The sequence below is a fragment of the Meriones unguiculatus genome, chromosome 17, assembly GCF_030254825.1.
Source record: "Meriones unguiculatus strain TT.TT164.6M chromosome 17, Bangor_MerUng_6.1, whole genome shotgun sequence".
Lineage (NCBI taxonomy): Eukaryota > Metazoa > Chordata > Mammalia > Rodentia > Muridae > Meriones > Meriones unguiculatus.
In genome coordinates, this window is record NC_083364.1 from 4,437,359 (window position 1) to 4,453,061 (window position 15,703).

Sequence of the window (15,703 nt, forward strand, 5' to 3'; positions counted from 1 at the left end):
TCTATCTTTGATGATTGGTTTGTTGTTGATTTTACTTGGCTTTTGAGATAAAGTCCTTCTGTATCTCAGCTGACCAGGAACTCACTGTATAGTTGAGGCTGGCTTCAAACTTGGGATTCTGCTGCCTCAGCTTCCTAAGCAGCAGGCCTACAGATGTGTGTCATCACATCTGCATTGTGTGTGCTGGGCAGGTGGTCTGCCCTGAACTAATTCCTTTTTCTCCAAAGTGATGCTCTTTTCATCTTTTTTCTTTCTTTTTGTGTGTGTGTGTGTGTGAAAATCTTTTCATTAATTTTTATGCATATGAGTGTTTTGCATGCATGCAGTGTCTATCAAGCCCAGAAGAGGAGTTCAGAAACCCTAGAATGGGAGTTACCGACAGTTGTTAGCTGCCATATGGGTTCTGGGAATCAAACCCGTGACCTCTGGAAGAGCAGCCAGTGAGTGAGTGCTCTTAACCTTGAGCCATTTCTACAGCTCTGACCTTGAACTCTTTTTTTTTTTTTGAAGTGGGTGGCTGTTGAGACAGGGTTTCTCTGGTGTAGTTTTGACTGTCCTGAACTCACTCTATAGACCAGGCTGCCACTGAACACACATAGAACTGCTTGCCTCTGCTTCCCAAGGCTTTCACCACCACTGCCTGGCTGACCTTGAACTCTTAATCTTCATGCCTTTACTTTCCAAACATTGTCATTTTGGGAATACCATGCGTGGTGTATGTGGTTCTTGGGATGGAACCTAGGTTCCCATGAGTGCTTTTTTTTTTTTTTTTTTAGACAGGCTCTCATGTAGCCCATGTAGCCCAGGCCAGTCTCCATCTCTTTAGGCATCCAGGGATAATCTTGATTATCTTGCCTCCACCTCCTAGATGCTGTAATTACAGGAATGTGCCAGTATACATGAATGACATAGTCTGATTTTTAAAATTAAAATTTACAAAAAACATTTGATGCACAATTACTAAGTGTAGATTTGCTGAGATAAAAGAACAGGTTGCAGCCAGGCATAGTGGCACACACCTTTAATCTCAGCACTCAGAAGGCAGAGGTAGGTGGATCTTGTGAGTTCAAGGCCAGCCTTGTCTACAAAGTAAGTTCCAGGACAGCCAGGGTGGGTACACAGAGAAACCCTGTTTCGAAAAACCAAAACCAACCTAATAAAGTATAGGTTGGAGTATCGTTGACTTTTATTTTTGTCTCCACCACATTCCATCCTGTGTATTGAACCCAGGATATATTTAGTAAAAGTACAACATCCTAAAATCTTCCAATCATCTATAACACATATATATATATTTATATTTTTATTTATTTATTTATTTATTTATTGAGACAGTTTCTCTGTCCTGGACTTGCTTTGTAGACCAGGCTGGCCATCTGCCTGCCTCTGCCTCCCTTAGTGCCAGGTATGCACATGTGTCTGTATATGTGCATACCTATATATGTGCATGTGAGTGCCAATGCTCATGAACGTGGTAAGCATTGGATCCTCTGGAGCTAGAGTTACAGACAATTTCAAGCTTCCTGACATGGGTTCTAGGAACCAAATGTGGGTCTCTGCAAGAGCAGTCTGCACTTTAAATCACTGAGCCATTTCTCCAGCTTCATGTGTATACTTTTTGAAACTGGGTCAGTACATCCTGATATGCCCCAAAGTGAGTCACTTTATGTCTGTCATTCAGCTAAATTATTGAGCACACATTTTAATCTCAAAAGTGTTCCAGTTTAGATCTCCAGTTAAGCATCAACATGTTACCAAAGGAAGTACTTTGAAGGGCAGCTGAGGAAGGGCAGATATCTTTCTGTCCGGTAGAGTATGCCAGATGTCTGGCATAGGACTTGGTATGTTTAATTGCTTAATAAGTAGGTCAAACAGTAACAAAATAAAAACTACTCAGTCAGTAAACTGGGTGATGAAATAACCAGACAATACAGAAAGGATGGAGTACAAATGGTTAGTAAACATGGTAAAATATTCAGCCTTACCGCTGTCAGAGAAATACAAATTAAAACTACATTGAGGACCTGGGGAAATGGCTCCACTATTAAGATCTTATACTGCTCTTTGACCCAAGTTTGATTTACTTCCAGTACCCACATCACGCCACACACAGCCACTTGTAACTCCAGCTCTTAAAGCTTTCTTTTTTTTTTTTGGACAAACATAAAAACTAGCCCAGTCAGAAAGGCAGTCATTAAAAAAAATAAATAAGCTTGCCTGGTATGACACTGTATGCCTTTAATTCCACCACTTGGGATGCAGAGGCAGGTGGATTTCTGTGAGTTCAATGTTAGCCTTTTCTACATAGTGAGTTCTAGGATTCTAGGACAGCCAGCCAGGGTTTCATAAGGGAGACCCTGCCTAAAAGAGAAAATATAAAAAACAACCAAAACAAAAACCAAATAACCTGATATACATGGTGAGTTCCAGACCAGCTAGGGCTTCAAAGCCAGACACTTTCAAAAAACAAAAACAAAAGCAAAAACAAACAAAAACAAAGCATGCAAGCAAGCAAATAATAGTTAATGGTGGTGAGAATGAAAATGAAAGGGAATCCATATACAGGGTGGTAAGAATGTGACCTTGTCTAAGCTATATGGAAATAATCATGGAGATTTCTCAAAATACTAAAAATAAAGCTTCAGAAATGTCTCAGCAGTTGAAAGTGCATGTTGTTCTTGCAGGGGACCCATGTTTAATTTACAGCACCCACATTGGGCAGCTCTTTTACCTGGTGAGCCGTCTCACCAGCCTCAAATGTGCTTTTGTAATAAAGAACAGTGCTCCTATCTATCCCTCCTCTTTCCTCATATCCTTCTGGTATGCTCAAAAATGTCAAAACTTTACTGAAAACCTTATGTTTGTGCTACAGATATGGTGCCCTGTATGGCAGCCACTAGCCAGTGGCTCATGTGCATTAAGTCTGTGTGGAATGGCTGGTCTAGACTGAGAGGTGCGAGAAAAAGTAATATACACAAGAGTCTAATGACTTAGAAGAAATTAGTCAACAATATACAATGGAAATAATGGGTCTAGCCTGTGATTGAAGCAGTCAGGAAGTGGAGGCAGGAAGATCAAGGCAAGCCTCAGCTACATACTGAATTGGAAGCCATTTTAGGCTACAGGAGACCCTGTCTCAAAATGCAAAAACTCTGTACAGTATTTGTATATAATGGATTCAATGAAGTGTGTGTGTGTGTGTGTGTGTGTGTGTGTGTGTGTGCATGAGAGAGAGAGAGAGAATTTTGCTAGGGAATCAAACTTATGCGCTCTTACAGGCAAGGAATACACTGTATCACTGAGTCACATATTCAACTCCAACTAAGAAATGTTTTTGAGGCACAGGCAAGATGGCCTAACAAGTGAAAGAGGTTGCTGCCAAGTCTGAAGTTGTCCTCTGACTCCATACAGGCGTCATGGCAGAAGCTTGAACACACATATAAATAAATAAATAAATAAATAAATAAATGTTTTTTAAAAAGGTTTTGTTTTTCTGAGACAAAGTCTTCTTGAGTAGCTCAGGCTGGGCTCACATTCATGGTTTTCCTGATTCCCCATGCCTCAGCTTCCCAAGTGCTGAAATTGCAAGTATAGAATATGATATCAGGTTTAAAGATTAATATTATAATATTAACTTCATCTCCTTTTTGCTTTTCTTTCTTCTTTTTATTTCTTGTAGCCCAGGTTACTTCAAACTTCTAACCCTCTTGCTTCCACCTCCCAAACCCTGGTATTAAAGCATTATGTACAACTGTACTCTATTTATGCAATGGTGCCGGGGATGGAAGCCAGATGTGGCCAACTGAGCTACAGCCCCATCAACCTTTCTGATTTCTTATAGTGTTGCCTAGTCTGGCTTAGAACTTTCAAAGCTCCTGTCTCAACCTCCCAGGTGCTGGGAGATGTGTGTACCCCATCTGGTGCTGATCAGAAAGGGGGTAGGGTTTTAATTTTTTCTATTACCTGCTTCCCTAATGATTGAACTGCATGAGTTTTATAATTTTTAATTATTAAAAATTAAAAGACCACATTATTATTGTATGTATGATGTCTGTGTGAGTGATAGTTCACGTGCCATGCTGTGTGTGGTGGTCAAAGGACAATTGTGTGAGCCAGGCAAGGTGGCACACACCTGTAATCCCAGCACTCAGAGAGGAGAGGCAGGCAGATCTCTGTGAGTTTGAGGCCATTCTTGTCTACAAAGGGAGCCCTGGACAGCCAAGGCTAAACAGAGAGACCCTGTCTTGAAAAACAAAAAACCAAACAACTTTCATCTTTATTTAAGTTTGGGGGCTTGGACTAAGTCATCAGGCTTAGATGGCAAGTGTCTTGTACCACTAAGCTATCTCCTCAACTCTGCTTTTTTTTTTTTTAATTATTTTTCTATGTGTATGCCTGAATATATGCATGTATATCACAAATGTGCAGGAGCCTGTGGGGGTCAGAAGAGGCACTGGATAACCTAGGACTAGAATTAGACAGTTGTTAGTTGTGGATGCTGGGAACCAAACCCAGGCTCTCTGTAGGAACAAGCATTCTTAATCACCGAGCCACCTCCCAGAACCTGTTTTGAGATTTTGAAATAAAAACAGGAGAGGCTCACATCATGAAATACTAAAAGAAGGAAGCTGAAATCACTTGCTAGAGGTGGCAGGAATAACCAACCAGTTCTGTCTATCTGGGAACATGTTTACTCAAACTTTCAAACTGTTCACTTTTAAAAATCAAATGAAACAACAGAGAACAAAATGTTCCGAGGTTATTTTTATTCCAAGAATGCTGTGAGCTGCGCCTGAGAACCACAGTTGGCACCCATTTATCCACAGCATCCACAACAGCACCATGAGTATACCCAGGGTTCCTGGGAACCCTGTCTCCCAGCCAGTCAATATGACTGAGTCTGCCCTTAAGGGCCCAGCTAGTTGGACCCAAATTGTCACTTTGCATCCCCGACTTCTCTGGTAGGCGAGAAGTGAGACTCTATGCCCCTCGAGCTCATGCTTCCTGGGTCTGGGCCATCTGTTTCCTGTTGCTCTGTTTCAGACAATAATGCCTGCAGACCCCAACACAGAAAAGGGGTCCTCCAGTCTCTCCAGCTGTGGGCTTTTTCTCTGTCCACAAGGTCCAGATAGCCCCACTTGGAGCTCCTGACCCTAGCAGAGAGTGGCTACATCTTAGGGCCACAACCAAAGTCATTGTCCTCTTAGGCCTGGAACCAAACTCCAGTGAGGAGGCTAGGAGTTTGCAGCCTCCATGGGCTGGATCAGCAGGGTGGTAGCCTGTAGTGGGTAGTAGCGGCCTTTCCATGTTTTCCAGAAGATCCCCTTTTTACGCTGCTGCCGCTGCCGTGGAATGGAGTGGAAGTACTGTCCATTGAGATTGGAATGGCTGCAGGTGCCAAACCACCAGCCACCTGCAGGGTCAGAGAACAGAAGGTATGGTCAAGGTCTTGGGTTTCTATACTGAGAAAGGACATGGTTGGATCTAGAAATTACTACATTTATTTATTTTGTGTGCATGTGCAAGCGTGTGTAGGTGTGCATACCACAGCAGGTATGAAGGTTAGACTTCTGGAAGTCAGTTCTCTTCTTCCACCATGAAGGTCTTAGAGGTCAAACTTAAGTCATCAGGCTTGGAGGGAAACACCTTTACTGGCTGAGCCATCTCATAAGTCCTATTTTTGTTTTGAGACAAAGTCTACTTAGGCTGGCCTTAAACTCTCTATGTAGCTAAGGATAACCTTAAATTAATCTCCACCTGCCTCCACTTCCTGAGTGCTGCAGTTACCACTGTACCACTATGCCTGGTTTATATGATGCCAGGGATGAAACCTAGGCCTTCATTCATGTTAGCTAGGCTCTCTTCCAACTGAGCTACACTATAGAGCAGGGCTTGTGGGTACACAATTGTAATCATAGCACTCAGGAGGCTGAAGCAGAATGATAGGAAGTGTGAGGCAAACCTGCTCTACGTGGTTTGATCCAGTCTGAACAAATGAAATACAAGGAGGGCTGGTACTGTAGCTCAGTTGTGACAGTGCTTGCATAACATGCATGATATTCTGGTATTGATCTCCAGCACCATATGATGGCACATACATCTTACCATAGCACTTGGGAATTAGAAGCAGAGCGTTTAAGGTTATCTTTGGCTATATAACAAGGCAAGCAGAGCTATATGAGACCCTGTGTCAGACAACAAAAGTGAAAACACCAGGGACTGGGATTCAGTGGCAGAATGCTTGGCTAACATGCACAAGATCCTATCCCTCAGAATTCAAAAAGAACAAGGCAAGGGTTTGTCCTGGCTTTCCCCAACACCAGCTATCCACCCCACAAAGTGTTCTTTTGAAATTTCAAAAGTAGGCACCATGCTTATACCTACTTTAGAGACAGGAAAACTGAAAACACAAGAGATTAACTCAGCAACTGGCCCAAAAGCACACACTAAGCAAGGAGAAAAGGGGGTCAGGGCATGGATGCATTTGGGGGCTGAATGTAGGCTACAGTGGGAGTAAAACCTGCTTACCAGAGAGGCTCTTGGCACAGTTGAGATCCCCTCGAAGGTCGTGGTCTTGGTCCCAGGTAGAGAAGGGCAGGGAAAGGCCATTGGGAGAAACATTGGTGGCACCTAGCTCACTGGCTGTGGGCTCTGTGAGTTGTAGGCTGTAGGCTGTATCTTCGCCCCCCAAGTGGATGGGAAACTGGAGCAATTTGGCATTGCCATCCCAGTCCTGGAGCTGCACAGCCAGCTGGCTGCCTCGGTCTCCTGTGATACTGTGCATCTTCTCCAGGCCCAGCCAGAACTCGCCTTCATCAAGAGAAGTAATGCCATAAGGTGGGTCCAGTTCCTCTGCCCTTTCCTCCTTCCCTGACTCTGACCTCCAGAGAACACCTACCTTGGGGATCTCCAAAGCCATCCTTGTAGGCTTCCCAGGACTGGTTGAAGTCCACAGAGCCATTTAGGCGTCTCTGAATCACTGTCCAGCCTCCATCTGCCAAGAAAGACAAAGTCACCAGAAGTTCTTCTTCACAGGGAAGCTGACAGCTCTACCTAGCTCCCAAGCCTGATATTGTGCTCCCACACAATCCCAGGAAGGGTAACACACTCATCACTCCTCTCAGAGGGTAGGATCAGAATAGGCTTTCATCCCAAGAACCTGCAGGAACCAGCAGATGTATTTTGTTTAACTTTGAAACAGGACTCTACCTTAGACTGGCTTAGAACATACTTTTGTAGCCAAAGATAACCTCAAACTTTCCCTGTAGTCCAAGCTGTCCTTCAACTCACTATGTAATCATGGATGACCTCAAACTCCCAATTTTCCTGCTTCCACCTCTGGAGTGTTGGGATGGTAGGCTTGTATTACCATAACGAGTTTATGCACTGTTGGAGTTGGAACTCAGGGCCTCAAGCATTCTAGGGAAGCACTTTACCAATGGAGCTATATTCCCAGCCCATGAAGATCCTGTGCTTACTTGAGATAAGGCTGTCCTTGAATGTTCAACAATCCTTTTGCCTCAACCTCCCAAGTACTAGAACTGCCTCAACCTCTCAAGTGCAGGCACAAGTCAACAAATCAGCTGTGGTTCTATGGGTCTTGTACATTCTAGGCAAGCATTCTCCAAGAACTCTCTGAGCTATGGACCCAGCTCATTTATATATATATATAATTTTGAGATAGTTACACTAAGTCACCCAGGCTGGCCTTGAGCTTACTCTGTAGACCACTAGGCTTGGACAGCTGCAGACCTTAACCACAGAAATCCATCACTGAGCTTGAGATGCATGTCAATGGGGAAACATACTGCATTTTAGAAAATATGTTAAATCCATCCTACAAGCTACGCCCTGCTACCGCTGCATAATAGGGTTTGTATGTACGTGTGTGTCACTGTGGAAGGGACCCAGGGTCTTATAGAGGCTAGGCAAGTGCTTTCTCACTGAGCTACACATGGCAGTATTTATGACACCAAGGTTGTCCATGACAAGTAGGCTCCTTGGAGGGCCAGCACATCCTACCTGAAGTCATCTCACAATTGACCAAAAACGGTGGGGAACCCTGAGGCTGGATCTGGAAAAGTCCACTATGCCGCTCCCCTTCTTGGAAGAGATCCTGGCAGTCCCGGGGAGGTCCTGAAAGTGGACAAAGGGAGAGACTCAAGCAGGAGAGCAACTCCCAGCGACTTCAGGAGACAGGTGTGTGTGAAGGCTAAATGGTAGAGGATGAGTCCTAGAGAACGAGTCCCAGGGCCAATTGCCTAAACTTATTCCTTCATCATTATAGCATTCTCCAATAGGGTCCACAAGGCACACTGAGGACCAGTCTCTTGGCCAATCCTCCCTCTTCCCACATTGCTTGTCCACACTCTCTGGTCACAAAGGCTTTTTTCCTGAGCCTTTCCTCCTTGTAGCACATATTCCTGCCATTGGGGTTTAGCCTATGGTCTTAGTGCCAGGGTACCCATTCCTTTCTCTGGGACCCAGCTTCTAAAAGGATGCCTTTCTATTCTCCTAAACCCAGTGAAACTCCCCAAAGTGAACACAGGTCTTTGCACTGGCGAGAAGTCATCTGGTGGCTTGTTCCCACTCCTTCCATTGAATAGGGGCTTCTCAAGGCCAGGGACAAGGAGGAACTTCGTCCACAGTAGGAATTTGTATCTACTTAAAGCCTACTCCACAGCCAGGGTTTCAATGGACACATAAAACAATGGATAGGGATGGGTCTGTAAGGCAAGAGCTGAGCTGACTGAGTGAAAAAGGGTTCTGTGAGTTAGGCATTGCTGACAATGCCTACATGGAACAAGGGGAGACTGAGGCTGGGAGTGTGGGTGGGATATGGCTGTCTCTGACACCAGAAAAACGGGGACAAGAGTGAAGAGAAAAGAGGAGAGGAGGAAAGAACTTGGCCTTGACAAGCCTCTAAACTCAGGAAGAACCGCCCCCAGCCCAGACAGGGAAAGTAGGAGAAAGGTCACTAGGGGGAGGGGCGTTCAGGGAAGTGCCACCAGCCAGCCACATCCACACTGCCAGGAGTGGGGGCAGGCCCAGAAAGATGGTGAGGATGCTTTCCAATCCCTTGGGCAGCTCCCTTTCCCCTACTTTCCTCTCATCCAATCGGGACAGGCATACTGCCAAACCACCCATGTGGTCTCCATTAGGGCCAGCTGTTTGTCTCCCCAGCTCTCAACTTTCCCCTACTTGGCTAGTCTGAGTCTGGGAGTCCCAAACCCACAAAACTACCCCTCTGCCCTTATCTTGCACCACATTATCCAGCCAGAACCTGTGCCTGCGGACCCTAGGAAAGCTTCCTTATAATCCTCACCATGCCTAGGTACCTGCCTGGGTAAAAAAACAGGGGAAGCAACAAATCTAAAGACTATTGGGCTGGAAGCCAGAAACTAGCCTGAGGGTGTGAAGGGGATATCCAAACTTTCACCCACTTGGCTGTACATAGCCACAGATGTCAAGCAGGGTGAGAGAATGAACTCAGGGTTGGAACTAGAAGTCTCTCTCTCTCTTTCTCTCTCTCTCTCTCACATACACACACCTGGGCCCCTTAGGATGATGTCCCTGAGTTACAGCACCATCTTCCAGCACCCCTGAAACTTCATTTCCTTATGGTCTGTCTTCCTCTACTTGTTCTGGTTAGTGGCTAATAAGATTTGCCTAGCCAAGCAGGATCAGAAGTGAAGAAGGTGATATATCTAAAAAGCCCTTGATTAGAGCCAAGCTCACAGACACCAAGACTAGAGTTTCTTTTTTTTATTTCTTTCTTTCTCTCTCTCTTTCTTTTTTTTTTTTTTTTTTTTAGATGGTGTTTGTGTCTGTGTAACCTTGGCTGTCCAGGACTGGCTTTGTAGATCAGGCTGGTAAGGATGGGAATGACAGGTAGAGGAGTTGGGGAGTTGCCAGATGACAGCAAACACCAGAGACACTCACTGTGGGAATGGGTGGCATTGGGAGTCAGACCAATGAGCTGCGCCATCTTCGGAAGCCTCTTTCCTCTTGAAGTTTTGGCCACCCCGTTGTCTAGGTGTGTGGGGACCAGGAGGCCAATCTGAGACAAGACAGGAAAAGGGTGGTAAGAGCTCTTGGCTTATGCTATAGCAACTTATTAGCCATATTTCACCACTATGGTCCCCCATTGTGTGTTCCCTCTTTCCTACTTGTGCCAAGCCCTGGTAAGTACCTGGCTCTGAAGATTCTGTATTCTCAGATTCTGCTTGGCTAGGTGTCTCTGCTGCTGGGCTACCTTCTGGAACAGTTGCTGGATTTTGTTGTTCTGGGCCTTGAGCTGTGTCTGGAGACATGCAAGACTGGTGAATACCTGGCTTTATGCCTGCAATCTCCCCTTACCCAACCTCCCTTCCATCCTTTCACATGTTCGGTTCTTTAAGGCCCCTCTCTGCCCAGTTCCTGTGCACATTATTCCAGCAGAAGACCCAAAAGGGGTCTAAGGAGCCAGCCCCCTAGTGGTGCGCCTACCTGCAAACTCTGCAGAGTCTCAGGAGCGGTCTCGCTGTCAAGGACTCTACCCTCTGGGTCTTTGGAGGATGCGTCTTTCTCCTTGGGCCCCTGACAAGCGTTTCCACACGCAGCCATGCGGCGTTCCAGCGCGCCTAGCTGCCCACGGGTGCGCTCCACGTGTTCGCGCAGCCCATGGCCGAGCTGCAGCAGCCCGTGAGCCAGCAAGTTCATCTCGTCCCAGGATGCGAAGCGCTGTGAATCGGGCTGTGCAGGGCGGCCCTGCGCGCTCAGCAGCCCCGTAGTAGCTGCGCACAGCACCAGGACTGCGCCTGCTGTCGGAGCGCAACGCATGATTCCCGGGATGGCCTTAGGTACAGCAACGCTAGAACTCCGGGACGCAGGGGTTCGAGACCCAGTAGCGGGAGTTCTGGGGAGGCCGGTTTAGGCTTAGACTTGCTCCAGTGCTGAAGAAGGCCTGGAGCTCACAGCTGTTCCGCTTTTCCCGGTTGCATCCAACGCCCCATTTTATAAAGCGGTTGTGGGAGTGGGAGGGAGAGCCTCGGAGGCGGGGCCAGGGGCGGGGCGAGCGGCCAAGTGTTAGGGTGCTGTGCAACAGACCTTGTAGTCACTAGGTGTGTGTGTGTGTGTGTGTGTGTGTGTGCGCGCGCGCGCGCGCCTGTCTGTGTATGTCAGGGTGAAGAGTCCTTGGGGATCCCTGCTTGGCCTTCCCCACGATCCCAGGAGCGACGTGACTTCACTGTATGGTCCACTCTAATCCCGGAAATTCCCAACCCTAACCCGTCATCCCGCTCCCGCCCGGTTCAACGGAGGAAAGGGCGCACAAGTCAATCAGGACGTGGAAGCTCTCTTGACTAACCCCTTACCAAGTCAGAAGCAGAATGAGCCACAGTTAGATGGCAGAAAGTTCTCTCCCTGGCGGCAAAGTTCAGGTGGCAAGCGGGGGGAATTACAGAACCTTGTTCCCCTGCCTCTTGGAGGTTTTCTGGGATGTGCAATCCCCCAGACCAGGCTGGAACCCCTGTCCCACTCTCACTTCCGCCAGAGGCCTTTCCAGCTCAAGGATTCGTCAATGCAGATGTGTTTGGGAAGGTCACTAATGCCCTTGTTCAATTACTCTCTTCCTGGCTAAATTGTCAATGCTCTAGTTGCTGGGATTTCTGCCTTCATCGCACAGATTGCAACTCTAGGCCTCCTCTGGTTGCCTGCCCTCCACCTACGAAATTTACCAGCATTAAAGCAGGAACTGTCCCTGAGGCGCAGTCTGTCATTCCAGCTCTGGGACAAGGAGCAAAAGAATTCATCTTGAGCTACACAAGTGAGTTTGAAGTCAGCCTGGGCTATTCTGAACCAGCTCTCAAAATAACAAAGGTAACAACAAACCCGTGGTACTCACCTGTAATCCCAGCACGCAGGACACAGAGTCAGAAGAATAGTACAAGCTACAGTTTAGCTTGCTCTACCTAGTAAGTTCCAGACCAGTCAAGACTGAAACAGCAAAACCTTGTTTCAAAAACAAAACAAAACCAATTCATAGTGGCACATACCTTTAATCCCAGCACCTGAGAGGCAGAAGCCATTGGAGGAAGCGCTGTGGATTTGAGGTCTACACAGTGAAGTTCCAGGCCAGTCAGGAAGACCTTGTAACAAAACAACAACAACAAAACCAAATAAAATAAGAAACGGAAAAAAAAAAAAAAGGAGGATCTTCAAAGCTGCCTTAGAGGTATAGAGCATTTATGGCTCTTGCAGAGGACCCAAGTCCCACAGTTCACAATCACCTGTAACTCCAGCTCCAGGAGATGTGATGACTCTGACCTCCATGGGCACTTAACATACATCCTAAAAACATTGTTACAAAAAAAAAAAATTTTTAAAACAGCAAACAGCCCAGAGAATATCAAGGAAAGACTTTCCTTCCACACCTATCTATCCATTCACTCATTCCACACAGCCTAGACCCTGTACTGAGTTCCTTAGTTTGTGGATAAAGCCTAACCCTCAGCAGGGGAGAGGGACAGATTGACACAAAGGAGGACCTGGGTGAAGCTGACATGTCTCCTTGTTTATGCCGCATGGCTAAGGTTTGCATGGGTGCCCCCTTCTCTACCAGTTCCCCTCTAGACTGCTAGGAAGAGGAGGCTGGCACAGAAAACCTCCCTGCCAGGAAGACTCTTAAGGCAGACCGACTGAAAACCCCCCCGAGTTGAGTCAGCAGGGCTGGGAGCCAGCAGCAAACCTCTGGAATCTGAAACTGCATGCCCCAAGGCTGACGTGCAGGCCACCACTTGTACACTTGACCAGATGGGCCATTTGCCAGGGTGACTGATTCCAGAAGCAGTGACAGGCAGACAGGAAGAGTAGGCGGGAAATCCTCAGCAAAGAATGAATTCACACATCTACCATCTGTCCACCCCAGGAATCCTCTGGGTGCAGGGCATAGCTATTCCATGCTAGCCCAAAATGTCACCTCCTCTTCCAAATCTTCTTGCCTCAAGAGAAAAACAAACAAACAAAACAAAACCACCAAGATGGGTATGGTGGTGCATGTCTGTCATCTCAGCACTGAGAGAATAGTAGCAAGAAGGTCCACTTGGGCTACATGGGAGAACCTGTCTCAAGAAACAAAATTAGGACTGGTCATATGGCTCAGTGGGTAAAGAGTCTTGCTTCCAAGTCTGATGACCTGAGTTCAATCCCTAAACCCACATGTTAGAAGGAAATAAAGGATTCCCAAAAGCTATCCTCTGACCTCGGCAAGTTTTCTGTGGCATGTACATATACAATAGAAATAAATAAATGGACACACACAGAAAAGGAAAGAGAGAGAAAAAGGGACTGGAGAGATGGCTTAGTAGTTAAGAGCATGTACTGTCCTAGCAGAGGATGAGTTTGCTTCCCAGCACCCACACGAGGCTCATAACTGTCTGAGTCTTCAGCTTCAGAAGACCCAATGTCCTGTTCTGGCCTCTTCAGGCACCTGCATACATGTGTACGGGTGTGTGTGCACACACACACACATGCTCACATGCACATATAGAATTAAAAATAGAATCAAATCTCGGGAGCTGAAGAGATGGCTCGGCCATTTAGAATAGCATTTGCTGCTCTTGTAGAGGACCTGCATTAGAATCACCTAGCATTCACATCCTTCTGCAACTCCAGTTCCCTCCTCTGAGATCTCCAGGAGGCATTCATACATGTAAAAAATTAGACTTAAAAATTTTCAAATAAAAAAAATTTTTAAATAAAGGAAACCACTAATTATTTTGACAACTTAACAGTCTTTTGTGGTATGTGTGTTCATGTTAACATATGTACAGGCACACATGTGGGCAAGTGACCATGCTTTTGTGTGTTCATGTGTATGGAAAAGTGAAGTGTCTTCTTTGTTGTTCTCTATTTATTGAGGCAGGCTATCTTCTTGGACCTGGAGCTTGCCAGCTTGCTCTAGGGATCCCCCATTACTGCTCCCTGAGTGCTGAGATTACAAGAAGTTATTATGCCTGCCCAGCTATGTAGGTTCTGGGAATCAGAATTGTATTCCTTGCCCTTGTGAGTCATCTCTCCAGCCACTAATCCCACACAGTCTTTTGTCCATGTGCTTTTCATGTCCTTCTTCAGTACCATGCTTCAGAGCATACAGAACAATCTGAAGACTCATGGAGGCACCTGCTAGCACAATCATTACATAAGACTCCTGTCCTCTTGGGGCACGGAGCTGGCTCTGACTTTTATCCTAAAAACTTCTTTCTGGAATGTGCCCTCGTACCCAATCATTGCAGTCACTCTGTAAGCACATATTATGTGCTGGCACTGTGCTACGGCCATATCATGTGCATGTCTTGGTCTTCATACACTGCCAGCTTTGTTTCTAGGCTTTGAACTGAGGATACACTTCAATGTTAAGACCCTTGCCTAGCATGTATGAGGCCTGACATAACGTTCCTAGCACTTAAAAAAATATGGTGTCTATATTTGGACTGGGGATATAGCTTAATGGTAGAGCACTTTGCCCAGCATGCATGAGACCCTAGGTTTATCTACATCGCACTGCAACTACTCAATCAATAGCTATAGAGAGATGGCAAGACCAGTTTCGATGGTTAGTATTAACTGTCAACCTGACAAAAGTTAGGATTACCTGTGAAGTGGCAGGGGTAGTTATCTTGATTATGTCAATGTGGTAGCACATTCTGCCTAAGAGTGGAAAAGGAGGCTGGAGAGAAGGCTCAGTAGGTAAGAACACTTTTCTCAAAATTCAGTTCCCACCAACCACATGACAGCTCACAACCATCTGTAAATCCAATTATAGGTGATCTGACTACCTTTTTCTGATTTCCTTGGGCACTAGGCAAGCACAAGATACATATACATACATGTAAGCAAAACAGTAATACATAAATAAACTTAAAAAATAAAAGAGTGGAGAAAGTAGGATGATCCCTAGCATGATTCATTGCTTGTTCTCTGCTTCTTGGCTGAGGACGCAAAGATGACCGACTGCAACCACGAACTGTGAGCTGTAACAAACCCTTTTTAAAGTTAATTTTCATTATTTACTTGACAAAATTTAGAAACATCTAGGAAGAAAGTCTCAATGAGAGATTGTCTAGCTATAGATCAGGTTGGTTTGTGAGAGATTGTTTTGATTATGTTAGTTGCTGGGGGAAGAAATAGCTCACTGTGGGTAGCATCAATCCCTGGAAAGGGAATCCAGGATTGTGTAATAGTGGAGAGCGTGAACCAGGTGTGGTTTTGCATGCCTTTAATCCAGTATTTGGGAGGCAGAGTCAAGCAGATCTCTATGAGTTCAAGGCCAGCCTGTTCTACATAAGGAGTTCTAGGCCAGTGAGACACTGTCTTCCTTCCTTCCTTCTTTCTTTCTAAAGCTTTATTTATTTATTTAGTGCATATGAGTGCTCTATCTGCATGCACACCTGCATTCCAGAAGAGGACATCAGATCACATTATAGATGATTGTGAGCCACCATGTGGTTGCTGGAAATTGAACTCAGGACCTCTGGAAGAGCAGATAGTACTCTTAACTGCTGAGCCATCTCTCCAGCTCCAACACTGTCTTAAAACAACAACAATAATAATAATTTTAAAAAGTGTGGAGAAAGTGAGCTGAGCAACCACAGATTCCTTCTTTCTCTCCTCTTGACCACAGAATTTTGAGCTCTTGACCATGGATGTGACTGACTGCTTCAAA

At 45.8% G+C, this 15,703-nt stretch overlaps 1 protein-coding gene across 1 annotated transcript; it reads right to left on the minus strand.

The window, feature by feature from the left end:
* Positions 1 to 4,751: 4,751 nt before the first annotated feature.
* Angptl4 (angiopoietin like 4) lies at positions 4,752 to 11,895 on the minus strand. The gene is made up of 7 exons (XM_021652867.2): positions 10,489 to 11,895; positions 10,193 to 10,303; positions 9,943 to 10,060; positions 8,023 to 8,136; positions 6,899 to 6,994; positions 6,529 to 6,810; positions 4,752 to 5,413 (listed from the first exon to the last, which is right to left on the minus strand). The coding sequence occupies exons 1-7, from the start codon at positions 10,819 to 10,821 to the stop codon at positions 5,235 to 5,237; spliced, it is 1,233 nt and encodes a 410-aa protein (XP_021508542.1). The 5' UTR covers positions 10,822 to 11,895; the 3' UTR covers positions 4,752 to 5,234.
* Between the last annotated feature and the right edge of the window lie 3,808 nt (positions 11,896 to 15,703).